This window comes from Phragmites australis, chromosome 10 (assembly GCF_958298935.1).
Source record: "Phragmites australis chromosome 10, lpPhrAust1.1, whole genome shotgun sequence".
Classification (NCBI taxonomy): domain Eukaryota; kingdom Viridiplantae; phylum Streptophyta; class Magnoliopsida; order Poales; family Poaceae; genus Phragmites; species Phragmites australis.
In genome coordinates, this window is record NC_084930.1 from 33,332,028 (window position 1) to 33,344,250 (window position 12,223).

The following is a 12,223-nucleotide window of genomic DNA, read 5'->3' on the forward strand; positions in this document are numbered from 1 at the left end:
CCAGGTAAGACGGTAAGGAAGTTTCGTGCGAAGTTAGAGGTTGTGTTTTTTCGACTCTAGAAAACGTACTCATGGTATTTCGCGTAAAAAATCGTGAGACTTGCGACCATACCTACATAATAATATAGGGGGATGCTGTGGGTAGAAAAATTACTTTTTTAGATTTTTTTTAGCTCCAGAAAATTCAGTACAGACGGTACCAATAACGAGCCGTTTATGCAAATTATTTGTACATACGATTCCAATAACAAGCCGTCTAACGAGCCGTTTGTACAAATAAAACCGTCTGTACAAATCTGATTTGTATAGACTTTTTTTCACAGATGAAAATTTCAGCAAAGGAACACATCACATGGAGAATGCCTGCTACTCTATGAGCATTTGCTAGTTTTGGTGCTCCACTCTTGTATCTATTTGAGGGTGCGTTTGCTGGCCAACAGTTTCATGATGCCAAATTGGCCTCCAATATCACATCATCTGCACAATTAGGGCAGGCAATAGGTGCTATATATATGCATGCACCACATGGCCATCCGGTTGATCATCTTTCTTTCAATCTGTTCAAAATGTTTCTCAGGATCTGCAAGAAAATGTAGAACGTAGTAGGGCACCTTTGGAAGGAAGCTATGCATAGGCTATTGACTCCATGGGAACTTGGAGGTTCCACTCTATGTTGTTAGTGCTAGACTTGCTTTATGACCATGAAAATATAGCTGCTCTAGTATCATGGCTAGCTTCTTGGTGCTCCTGTCACAACTGACGGCTCAGAAGCTGCTAGCTCAACATGTGTCAAGAATGTGAATGCATTATTGCACTAAATAACCACTCTCATTTGGTGGAGTGTGGGCTCTGAGCAAATATGCTGAGCCAACTAATTGCAATACTGATGCAGGTATTGGACTTGGTTATGCATGATAATGGAAATTGTCAAAGTCATTCGTATATGTAATTTTCCAGACTTCGTATAACTGCTACACCAAGAATTCAAAGCAGCACAGGGGAGTGACAGCTTGAGCCCCAGCCCCCTCCATTTTTTACAAGAGAAGAAGAAGAGGGGATATAGAGTCGCTCGCGTCGGGTGACTCGGGGCGACAACAAACCAGAGCCAAACTACCACCGTCCACACCCTTCGTCGGCCGCCGCCGCCGTCGTCGGTGGCGGTCAGTGGGCACACCAAGTGGTGTTGGTCGTGGCTCCCTCCCCCCTCTCTTCTCTTCTCTCTCTTCCTTCCTTTCTCTCTTTTCCTGGTTCTTGCGACAGTCTGCGTTTTTCCGTGTTGCCTCTGTTTGGGCGTTGGACGCTGGCTGCTAGCCAGATCCGACCGTGTTGGGCTTGTATCTTGCTCACTCCGGCTAGCTCCATTGGGCCAATGCTCCGCTCAGCGCAGATCCCGATGCTGATCTCATGCTACATCTGTAGAGTCTTGGGTGCCGTCACCGGCGCCTATCTTGGCTTGTGCCTCTATTTGGGCGGTGGGGCTCTGCACCGCCGTGGACATGTCGGGCTGCAGTTGCGATGGCAGTTGTGCCTCCAACGCGATGTTAGCACTCAACGTTCGATGTATTCTTTTTGGTGGCGGCCGAATCTATGGGTTTCCACAGGGTCTTGGACGGCGATGGTCCAACGGCGCAACGTCGCCTCCTCTCTACACGAGGGTGGCTGGTCCGGTTGGTGATGGCCGAATCCGGTTTCTTCTGGCCTGGGTGGCTCTGTGTGGCATCTTGGCGGGTTGGAACTTCGAGCGTGGGTGGTGAACTCTGTTGCTGCTCGTGGTTTTGTGCTCCATCTGGGCTGTGGCTATTGTTGCTTGTGGTGCTATGCTGCCCGACGTGGTTATTGCTGCCCATGATGCTATGTAACCCGGTGTGGCCGGTTCCGCGATGTTGCCACTGCTCGACCTTGCCGTGCGGTGGTCTGGCATGGTCGGCGGTTGCGCTCCCTCTCCTCAGCTGTCATCCAGTGTGGCAGGCGGACATTCACCACACTGGTGCTGCTCTCCGTCTGGACTCACTCTGGCTCCTCGGTGGCCTAGCGGGGTGGCGCCTAGGGGTGGATGGTGGCTTGCTCTATCTCTGCCCAGTGACATGGTGTGGCGCAGCTGCCCGGTGGTGTGGTGACTTGTTGCTCCCCTTTGGCCACCGTCCCTTACCCCGCATCAGCTGCAGTCTTCACCTGCCGTGTTGTCGCCCTGTCATCTCCGTGCTATGTCGTGCCATTGTTGTCATGGGTGGTGATGCTTGTCGTGTGCCACACCATGCGCTGTGCTTCTATGTGCTGGTGGTGGTGCTCAACGTGCTAGTGGTGGCGCTCACCGTGCTCCTGCTAGTGGTGGTGTCGTGCTATTGTGCGCTACGCTCATTTGCCGCGCTTGCTATTTGCATTGCCGCTGTGTGCTGTCATGCTTGCGGTGGTGCTTGTCGTGTGCTGTGCTACCGTGGTGCCTCTGCTGCTTGTGCGCTCCCTCGGCATTTCATCTATGTTAGTCCTAGCCCCTGATGTTCTGAGTTTCTCCTTCCCTTGCCCAGCATCCTCCTAGTCTGCAGGTTAGGCCTGTGGGAAGCTTCATGATGCTGGAATGGTCGTGGGATGGCGCAGCTGCAAGGAGGCTGCGATGCTATTGCTTTGGTCATGGCCCTTGTGCGGGCTACCCATTTCCACCTTTTTATGCAGGTTTCCAGGGCGGGGAGCTACGAGCGAAAGCTCTACCCGATTTACTGGTGCCAATGTCGTTGACACCTTTAGATGTTATTCCCTCCTTGGAGACGACATTATCATGGCTCATCCGCCCTAGCTGCTTCTTAGGGTGGAATCCCTATCCAGGTCTCCAGATGGGCGATGGTGATATTGATGTCATTACCTTCCTAAGGGTGTAGCTTCGAGAAGCCCTGCTCTCTCCTGTAGATTGGCCTATTTGTTCGCTTTTCGCAACGGCTCTTTATTCTGGATTAGCGCTTCATGACAGTGATGTGGTCCAATGTGCGCTCCTCCAAAGCGATATGCTGCCGACTTGTGTGTCTGAGAGGTGCGGTGTGGGAGCAGGGCTTGCCGACCGAGTTGCGGCGTGAGAGTAGAGCTTCGCCGATCTAAGTTGTGTGGGAGGTGGTTGTTTTGATTGGTTAGCGCACGAGTTGAGTTAAGTTGGACTTGTCTGTTGCTTGGTTGTGCTATTTGGTGTGAGTGTCATTCTGAGTTGATGTCATTTGTTGTCTCTGGGTTACAAGGTTTTTGAACCTAGCTTTCCTTATAAACAAAATTAACTCTATTCTTCTTTAATAACATCGGAATCACTAGTGCTATCTTTTCAAAAAAAAAATGGTGGAGTATGGCACGGTGTGCCGTGGAATCTAGTTGAGATCTACAAGGCCTCAACGATTCCGATAAATATGTATGTCTACTGTACCTGTAAATATTATGGTATCATAGTATTATCATTTAACATGACCAAAAATGGAGCTGTAAAATGAAACAATTACTAGAGTTTCTAACTTTGCATGCATCCATAAACCTACTAAAAAAACCTTCTGATTAAGCAGTATAACAGAATAATGAGCTCTCATGAATGATTGGATCTGCCAATAATTTTAGCATCCATTTTCAATTTATTTATTCAGATTTGAAGAACTAGTGCCTTCATTTTGCTTTGTTGAATAAGAAAACCCTATATATCTCACAATACCTAGGGATATAAGTGATTCTTCTGAGATAACTGCATGAGATAACTTTAACTGTACAAGATGACTTTATCGCTGATACACGAGAGCCACTAACGGTTACATTCACGTCACGATAAAATTAGGTTAGTATCACTTCCCATGGATGAGGTGTGCTCCAATCGGCACGCCTACACATGTTACTTGCCTGGGCCTACAAGTGCACACGTGGCACAGACATGGCCCGTCAGAATCCTTCCCTCACGCTTAGATAATACTAGTACTAGTACTAATCAAAGTTGAGCTCAGAAGAATTAAGGGATCTCCATCGTTAAAATTGGGCACACTCCACTGAGTGCAAGTGATGCAGAGAATTTATCCCACCAATTACGTGCAACCACTGCAGCAGCCATCATCCAGCTAGGGAAAAAGATATCCACCATCCACCCAGGTGTCACTTTTTTTAGTTTTACACGAGTGATGGTGAATCTGCCTCTCGGTTACTTTTGAAACTAGGGATGGCAGTGGATTCATGATAGATTCCAGAGCAGAGATGTTTTATAATTCACCATGCAGATTCGAATTCAGAAAAGAAGCCGCCCAGCACCCAATAATTCCTACAAAGGTGAGATTAAAAATCCTGGCATATTTTTGTCTATCTCTCTCTCTCTAGATGTCCTAGTGAAGCTGATTGACCAATTTTATGGCTAAGTAAAAAATGTATCTTATGGTCATATAGGTTCAAAAATTAGCCACCCTAACCAATTTGTTTCCGTCATCGTTGGGTGAGTTCTCTATATTTCATCATCGGTAAAGTTGTTGGGTAACATAGCAGATGTATGCATCTTAATATAGTATCAGATTCAATAAACCTTGAATGGAATCCTTTTCGGACAACTTCAATAAAAATAGAACTGCTGTCCAGGTTATAAGTACGGCATTGGTGGTACTGCTATATACCACAAGCCACAAAAATCGATAATTTTGGCCATAATAGATTAGGCTACCTCAAATATCCTCTTATTTAGATTTTGTTCGGTAAAGATCCAGTTTTCAGATTCACCTTGGATCTGGTATTTATATATAAATATAAAATAATTTAAGTATATATTTTTAGTCTAGAATGTAAATAAGATGACTAATCCAAATATCCTAGTGTACACTCAACTCTGGCTTCACGAATTTCTAGAACCACAAATATTTAGCTCCAAAAATTTCTAAGCTGAAACTCTGCCAAACAACTCCTTATATAGACCGTAGAAGTAGAAGTTTCTAATAGGAATTTCACCACGAACTCACCGAAATTGGTAACAAAAATTCCCAAATTTCAGATAAGGCATAGCAGGAAAAAGTTCATCATCGGGGAAGAATAATTGGCGACCCAACAAACAATTTTTTTTAACAAAAAGGGCATGAGCTCTGTCGTTAAATTAAGAGGGTTCATAATACAAAAGGCAGGATGAGCCGCGCCATCAACGTAAGAGAGGCTAGTTACATGAGTTACGCACATCAGCGATGGCTGGAAACACAAAGGAACATTAGAACCTCTTGTATCCCATGTTTAAGGTAGCTCTAGTTTATTAGGAATGCACGTCCACTACTAATTGAAGTCATGCACAAGGGGTAGAAGCGGCCTCAGTGGAGACGGTGATCACTACACCACTTCGACCGTTACTACCTCTGAGGAGCGGCTGAGGGAGACAAGTACTACTTATAGAAGAATTATCACTACTGGTTTGGAATACAAACCGATTAAGCTAAATATTTATCACTGTTAGTTATTAAAAACACGTTTTTTTATGCACATCTTTTTTAACCGTCAATGATAATTTGACTATCACTATCGGTTCGTTTTCATCAATTATTATTCCATCAGTTTGAATTATTGAACCGATAGTGATAAATATTATCACTGCCAGTTTAGAATACGAACCGATTGAGCTAAATATTATCACTGTCGGTTATTAAAGACACATCTCTTTAAAAACCAACTGTAATAATTAGAAGTAATAAGGAGTTTATACTCCTCATTACTACTAGTTCTCTTAGTGTACTAATAAGGAGTTTATACTCTTAATAGTACTAGTTTTTAAGGTGTTTTTTTTTACTATTACCAATATATCACTACTACTTGTTTATAATACAAACTAACAATGATAATTATTATTACAGTTGATTCTTATTACTTAATTTTTTATATACACCTAGAGCGTACGAATCGACAGTGATAATATATCACTATCGATAATGATAATATATTACCGAACCGATAATAAAAAGATGATAAAATGTCTTTTTCTACAGTAGTGGTCGTCGCTGATCAATATCCTCTTGACGCGGTGCGCGACCTAGCTGACAAGATATAGGTGGTCGACCTGTTGAAAGATTAAAAAGTTTAGCTCTAATAATCCGACCAGTTAATTCCCCATGTGCGATGTGCCACTAATCCAACTAGGCCAATTACAAAAGGCAAGGCACCCAGTAATAGCCGCGCCCAAATTAACCGCCAGTCTCTCTCTTCTTCTCTTCTTCATTCATCCAAACGGCCAAACCCCCTTGGTTCTCCCGCCCTTCCGCTCCCTCCCTATAAAAGGTCGCTCCTCCTCCTCCTCCGCCGAATCCATCGAGCAAGGCAACCCACCTTCCTCAGTCCCCTACAGCTCCCGCCGTTGCAGAGGGGGCACAAGCCCACAAATACAAGCAACAGCCGCGTCGCTCGTCGTACTCGTGAGTCGTGACCATGGTGGTGAACAACAAGGTGGAGAGCCTCTCGTACGACGTCGAGGCGCCCCCGGCCTCCGCTCCTCTGCCGGCGCCGGCACATGCCCCGGCGCCCGTGATGCAGCGCCGGGAGGAGGCGGTGGTGCTGGAGCTGCGCAAGGTCTCGCTGCCGGAGCGCCGGACGACGGTTATGGCGCTGCGGCAGAGGCTCGCAGAGGTGTTCTTCCCCGACGACCCGCTGCATCAGTTCAAGAACCAGTCCTCAGCGCGGCGGCTGGTGCTGGCGCTGCAGTACTTCTTCCCCATCTTCCAGTGGGGGTCCGAGTACAACGCCCGCCTCCTCCGCTCCGACGTCGTCGCCGGGCTCACCATTGCCAGCCTCGCCATCCCGCAGGTATAGACTAGTAGGCACGTGCTCTGTTCTCTTCTCCCTCCCCTGCTTCGATCTTCCCCCTCCCTTGCCTTCGTTCCATTCCTAGCTACTTTTAGCCATCCTAATTACTCCCAGTACACAAATATGGGCGGCGTAAATCTTTTAGCTGCCATTGATCGAGTCATGTCCTTGCCGTGCAGGGAATCAGCTACGCCAAGCTCGCCAACCTGCCTCCAATCATCGGCCTATGTGAGTTGCTCGTGCCGTGTCTCGTCATCTCGTGCGCTAGCAGAATTAATTGGGAAGCTAATTGTTCGGTCGATGAATTAATCTTCACTGGCTCGCCGGCGTGCACATGCAAACAGATTCTAGCTTCGTGCCGCCGCTGATCTACTCGCTGCTGGGGAGCTCGCGAGACCTGGCGGTTGGGCCGGTGTCGATTGCGTCGCTGGTGATGGGGTCCATGCTCCGGGAGGCCGTCTCGCCGGACGACCAGCCCATCCTCTACCTCCAGCTCGCCTTCACCGCCACCTTCTTCGCCGGCGTCTTCCAGGCGTCCCTCGGATTCCTGAGGTATGAATTCTTCAACAACAAAAAAAATCTTTCCCCAATGTTCCATTCCAATATTGATCTTGATCACCGGCTTACACATGCACGCATGCATGCAGGCTGGGTTTCATCGTGGATTTCCTGTCCAAGGCGACGCTGACGGGGTTCATGGGCGGCGCCGCCATCATCGTGTCGCTGCAGCAGCTCAAGGGCTTACTGGGCATCGTCCACTTCACCTCCCACATGGGCTTCGTTGACGTCATGCGATCCGTCGTCAGGCGCCACGACGAGGTACCTTTTCACCTGGCTCTCTGTCGGAACGTCGTCGATCCAGCAGCAACGACGACGCCAGCTTGTCTGGTTACACAGCTACGTTACAAATCTAACAACTGCTCGCGACCGATCCATGCATGGTGATGATGATGCAGTGGGAATGGCAGACGATCACCATGGGCGTCGCCTTCCTCGCCATCCTCCTCTTGACGCGCCAAATCGTAAGCTGTTCTATCTGATTCCTCCACCTTAACCACGCATATATCTTCCTAAACTCATTACCATGCTCACAGAAATAAAATGAAAATGATTGAGCTTAATCATTCTGTTACTATTAGTAGAAAAAAGTTACAGAATTGACTAGGCGCCAAAATAATATTCCCCCAGTCGTAAATACAGATATGGACTTCAATGCAATAGCTTTGACAACTATTTTTTATTAGAATATATTTATAAAATTTATTAAATTTGTGATATTATGAAAGCTTTTATAAGATAAATCTACACATATAATTTTAAGAGTTTCAAACTAAATGTTTTGAAAGCTATTGTTAGTTAAAGTTTTAAAATTTCGATCAAATCCTTTTCAAAACGACATGTATTTATAACCAAAGTGAGTAAGAGATAAAACTAGAGTAGCAATGGCCGCACTTATAAAATGTGAGGTGGACCACTTATACAAGTGGTTTCACATTTCTCCTGACCCAGGTAGAAACAGAATGGACACATATGCATCTGATCTCTGCCACTTTTTGTTAAAGGGTAGGTGTGGTTAGATTGGTTAATCGATCAGTCGTCAAAATTCTTTGGAATTATTTGATGACCATGGTTAGCTTAGCTTCTAGGAAAGACAGAACTGCAAAAAGGAAAGGTGGAGGTGATTCAAACCTTGAGTTCATGGAGGGGCCCAAAGGGTGCCTGCCACTAACAAGGAATTTGACTCCACTCAGTAGTTTAACAAATGGCTAATAATTCATGGGGGAGATTAAGCTAGCTCCTTATTTGGACCTCATAATGTTGGATATTTTTTGGTCGAGAAAAGGTTGGGCATTTTTTCTTTCCTAAAGGAATTTGGTTCATTCAATTTTAGTTTTGCGAAACCGAATCTCTAACTTTAGTTTGTTTTCTAGTACAGTACAATGAGGTTGCAAGAAAATATTAATAAAAAATAATTATTCTACCACAAAGAGCATGGCTTGGTTCATTAAATAGTGCTTTAGAGTTTGGACTACTCTAAAGACAAAGCTTGGGAATTACTTGACTACACTAAACAGTTGGTATGCCAAGAAAAGTTCAGTCCTTCCCCAGGCCTAATCTTCCATGCACATCTAACTAATGTACCGAACATGGTGCCAAAAAGTGATTGCTGTCCTCTTTAAGGTTGTAATTTTGTAAATCAAATGGTAGTAGAAAGTAGTAGTTCTTTCATCTTTCTCTTGAAGAAAAGCATTGTTTCTTTGAGTAAACAAGAACCGTGGATGCAAATGTTCAAGCCTGGTGTACAGTTATAATACAGGCTAAGCATATAGATTTACAATTCATACGACTAATTAAAACGACACGCGTCAGATAAAGTAAGCTAGACGTGTGTGTAGCTTTAGAATCTGTTCTAATAAAGCTGGTGTCCAATGGAACCTTTACCCTTTGGGGGGAGAATGCATCTGATTTGGCCATGGCCATCTACGCATGATATTTCGACATTCCCAAAATTCCAATCTCCAGAAAATGATTGACAAGCACCATCAGAGACTGTAAATGATGCGCCATTACGCGTAAAGGTTCATGACAAGTGGCTATAATTTAGAAAAAAAAAACTTAACCCAAGGGGAAAGACATCTCGAAAACATTACATTAAAGTCAAAGAAAAGGCTCCAAAAGCCGGCTACAACATGCACGTTATTACTAAGTGATCATGCTATTAATACAGGAAACACACAGCGAGGGACTTATTTTGCGAGAACCAGGGTTCAAACTTTGGTTAGTAGCCTCATACTTTGAGATCTTATCACCGTGCTATTCGTACGTTCTCAAGTGGCTATAATTTCATCACTCTTTTCGCTCTGGTGGGGCAGATTTGCTTGAGCAATGACGCTGTTCCTAGTCACTTGGTATGATTAAAAGCGTCAGTCTGAGAATCCCACTGTCCTGGAGCAATGCCTGAAAATTCTTCAAAAGATGGTGCCATGGGGCCTCCAAAATCAACAGCTTTTCACATTACAATTTCAAAATTGATATACAAAGTTCTAGTTAAATTGTTATTCTTCTACAAGTTATATCTACTAATTTACAGTACAAATTTTATCTATCCCTTGATGAATTATGAAAGCAAGAACAGATGGATGGACTTATCAAGCGCTAATTTTGTTCGCTGTTCGTTTCCAGAGCATGAGGAATCCAAAGCTTTTCTGGGTATCAGCAGGCGCTCCCCTGGCCTCAGTGATCATCTCCACCATCCTCTCCTTCATCTGGAAATCTCATAGCATCAGTATTGTAAGTATCTTCAGTATAGCCAGTCTAAACCAGCCGCTGCTTCACTATTCACTAATTCGTTTTGCAATGCAGATTGGCATGCTCCCCAGGGGAGTGAACCCTCCTTCAGCTAACATGCTCACCTTCAGCGGCTCCTACGTGGCCCTGACTGTCAAGACAGGGATCATGACAGGCATCTTGTCTCTAACTGTAAGAACCATGCAAATGATTTCGATACTTAAATTTCAATGAATTTGCAGTGCTGTGAGTTTGATCTGAGCATAAAGTTTTGATTTTTACTAATATTTTGAATGCAGGAAGGGATTGCGGTGGGCAGGACATTTGCATCCATCAACAACTACCAGGTCGACGGCAACAAGGAGATGATGGCCATCGGGATCATGAACATGGCCGGGTCGTGCGCCTCCTGCTACGTGACGACGGGGTCGTTCTCGCGGTCGGCGGTGAACTACAGCGCCGGTTGCAAGACGGCGTTGTCCAACATCGTGATGGCGGCGGCGGTGCTGGTGACGCTGCTGTTCCTGATGCCGCTCTTCCACTACACCCCCAACGTGATCCTGTCGGCGATCATCATCACGGCTGTGATCGGGCTCATCGACGTCCGCGGCGCCGCCAAGCTGTGGAAGGTGGACAAGCTCGACTTCCTGGCCTGCATGGCGGCCTTCCTCGGCGTCCTCCTCGTCTCCGTCCAGATGGGCCTCGCCGTCGCCGTCGGCATCTCGCTATTCAAGATCCTGCTGCAGGTGACGCGGCCGAACATGGTGGTCAAGGGGCTAATCCCCGGGACGCAGAGCTACCGCAGCGTCGTGCAGTACATGGAGGCCGTGAGGGTGCCGTCGTTCCTCATCGTCGGCGTCGAGTCGGCGATCTACTTCGCCAACTCCATGTACCTCGTCGAGAGGATCATGAGGTATCTCCGGGACGAGGAGGAGAAGGCGCTCAAGTCGAACCAGAACTCCATCCGGTGCGTCGTCCTCGACATGGGCGGTGAGTGTGCAAAGCTAATCTTGCAGCCGACCTGTGGTCAGTGCAAAGTTGTCAAGGATTCAGCTAATGAGAAAAAGAATCGATCGTGTGGCAGCTGTGGCAGCGATCGACACGAGCGGCCTAGACGCGCTGGCAGAGCTGAAGAAAATCCTGGACAAAAGAAACATCGAGGTGCACACACATACAACAGCAAATTTAAATGTCGCAGCATCTTCGATGAGTCACTCTATCAGACTTGTCTGAATGTAACATGAGCTTGTCTTGATGAACTTTGCAGCTGGTGCTTGCCAACCCGGTAGGGTCCGTGGCCGAGAGGATGTTCAACTCGGCGGTGGGAGAGGCGTTCGGGTCGGACCGCCTCTTCTTCAGCGTGGCAGAGGCCGTGGCTGCGGCGCCATGCAAAGCGCAGCCCTGAGGAGCAGCATGCAGTAGGCAGCAGCTGCCCCCATAGACCGGGCACGGCTATTCTGAATTTCTGACCAGCAGAAGCAGTAGAACAAGTGCTTCTCGGAGGAGGCTAAAATAGTTGCATAGAAACCGGAGGCCGCATAAATTTGTTCGCGTAAGTGTTCTTGTTGTGTTTACGGAGACTGGTAGATCAGAAACAACGTAACGCCGATGCTGATGATCTCTTCTCCGGTGAAGAGTTTTTGAAGAATGTAACCACCAGCGTATGTAGTTGTCGTTGTAATTGGTCATTTGGTCCGACCGAAGTAATGAAATATGGTTCAGTAGCAGTTTAGGCCGTGCAGGCTTGAGATTCATGTCTTTATCGTCTCTGAAATCCCAGCATCCTGATACGTCCAACCCATTTACCCAATTTTTCAAAAAGATGTGATTCCTTTGCACAGTAATTATGTCGTCGATCGATCAGCACAAACCACAACAACCTGAGGATAAGAACAGCCACACGGGGAATCTAGCAAGAGATAAGAGCGGCAGTTTTATCTGGACTAGTTGAGTGTCTGTGTGTTGTAAAGGAAATAAAAATTTTACAAGATGATATCAAACATATGTAAAAACTATGAAGAGTTAGGAATTACATTGAAGATGAAAAAAAAACAATGCAATATCTAGATTATAAGGCTCAGCAAAAATCTTGCAAGCAGCTAATTTTAAGAACAAAAAATATTTCTAATAAAAGAGAAAATGTACGTTACATGAGATTCTAGATCTCGCC

The 12,223-nt window shown here is 46.0% G+C and overlaps 1 protein-coding gene across 1 annotated transcript; it reads left to right on the forward strand.

The window, feature by feature from the left end:
- Window positions 1-6,235: 6,235 nt before the first annotated feature.
- On the forward strand, window positions 6,236-11,801 carry LOC133930877 (probable sulfate transporter 3.4). The gene is made up of 10 exons (XM_062377646.1): window positions 6,236-6,765; window positions 6,945-6,993; window positions 7,110-7,317; window positions 7,413-7,584; window positions 7,722-7,787; window positions 9,949-10,056; window positions 10,129-10,245; window positions 10,353-11,043; window positions 11,138-11,214; window positions 11,321-11,801. The coding sequence occupies exons 1-10, from the start codon at window positions 6,391-6,393 to the stop codon at window positions 11,456-11,458; spliced, it is 2,001 nt and encodes a 666-aa protein (XP_062233630.1). The 5' UTR covers window positions 6,236-6,390; the 3' UTR covers window positions 11,459-11,801.
- Window positions 11,802-12,223: the final 422 nt, after the last annotated feature.

What these genes read in the sequence shown, in the direction of transcription:
- LOC133930877 (XM_062377646.1), top strand. Translation starts at nt 6,391, where the DNA reads ATGGTGGTGAACAACAAGGTGGAGAGCCTCTCGTACGACGTCGAGGCG. An exon ending in TCCTCTTGACGCGCCAAATC is followed by an intron (nt 7,788 to 9,948) that starts GTAAGCTGTTCT and finishes GTTCGTTTCCAG; the next exon opens with AGCATGAGGAATCCAAAGCT. An exon ending in CGTCGTCCTCGACATGGGCG is followed by an intron (nt 11,044 to 11,137) that starts GTGAGTGTGCAA and finishes ATCGTGTGGCAG; the next exon opens with CTGTGGCAGCGATCGACACG.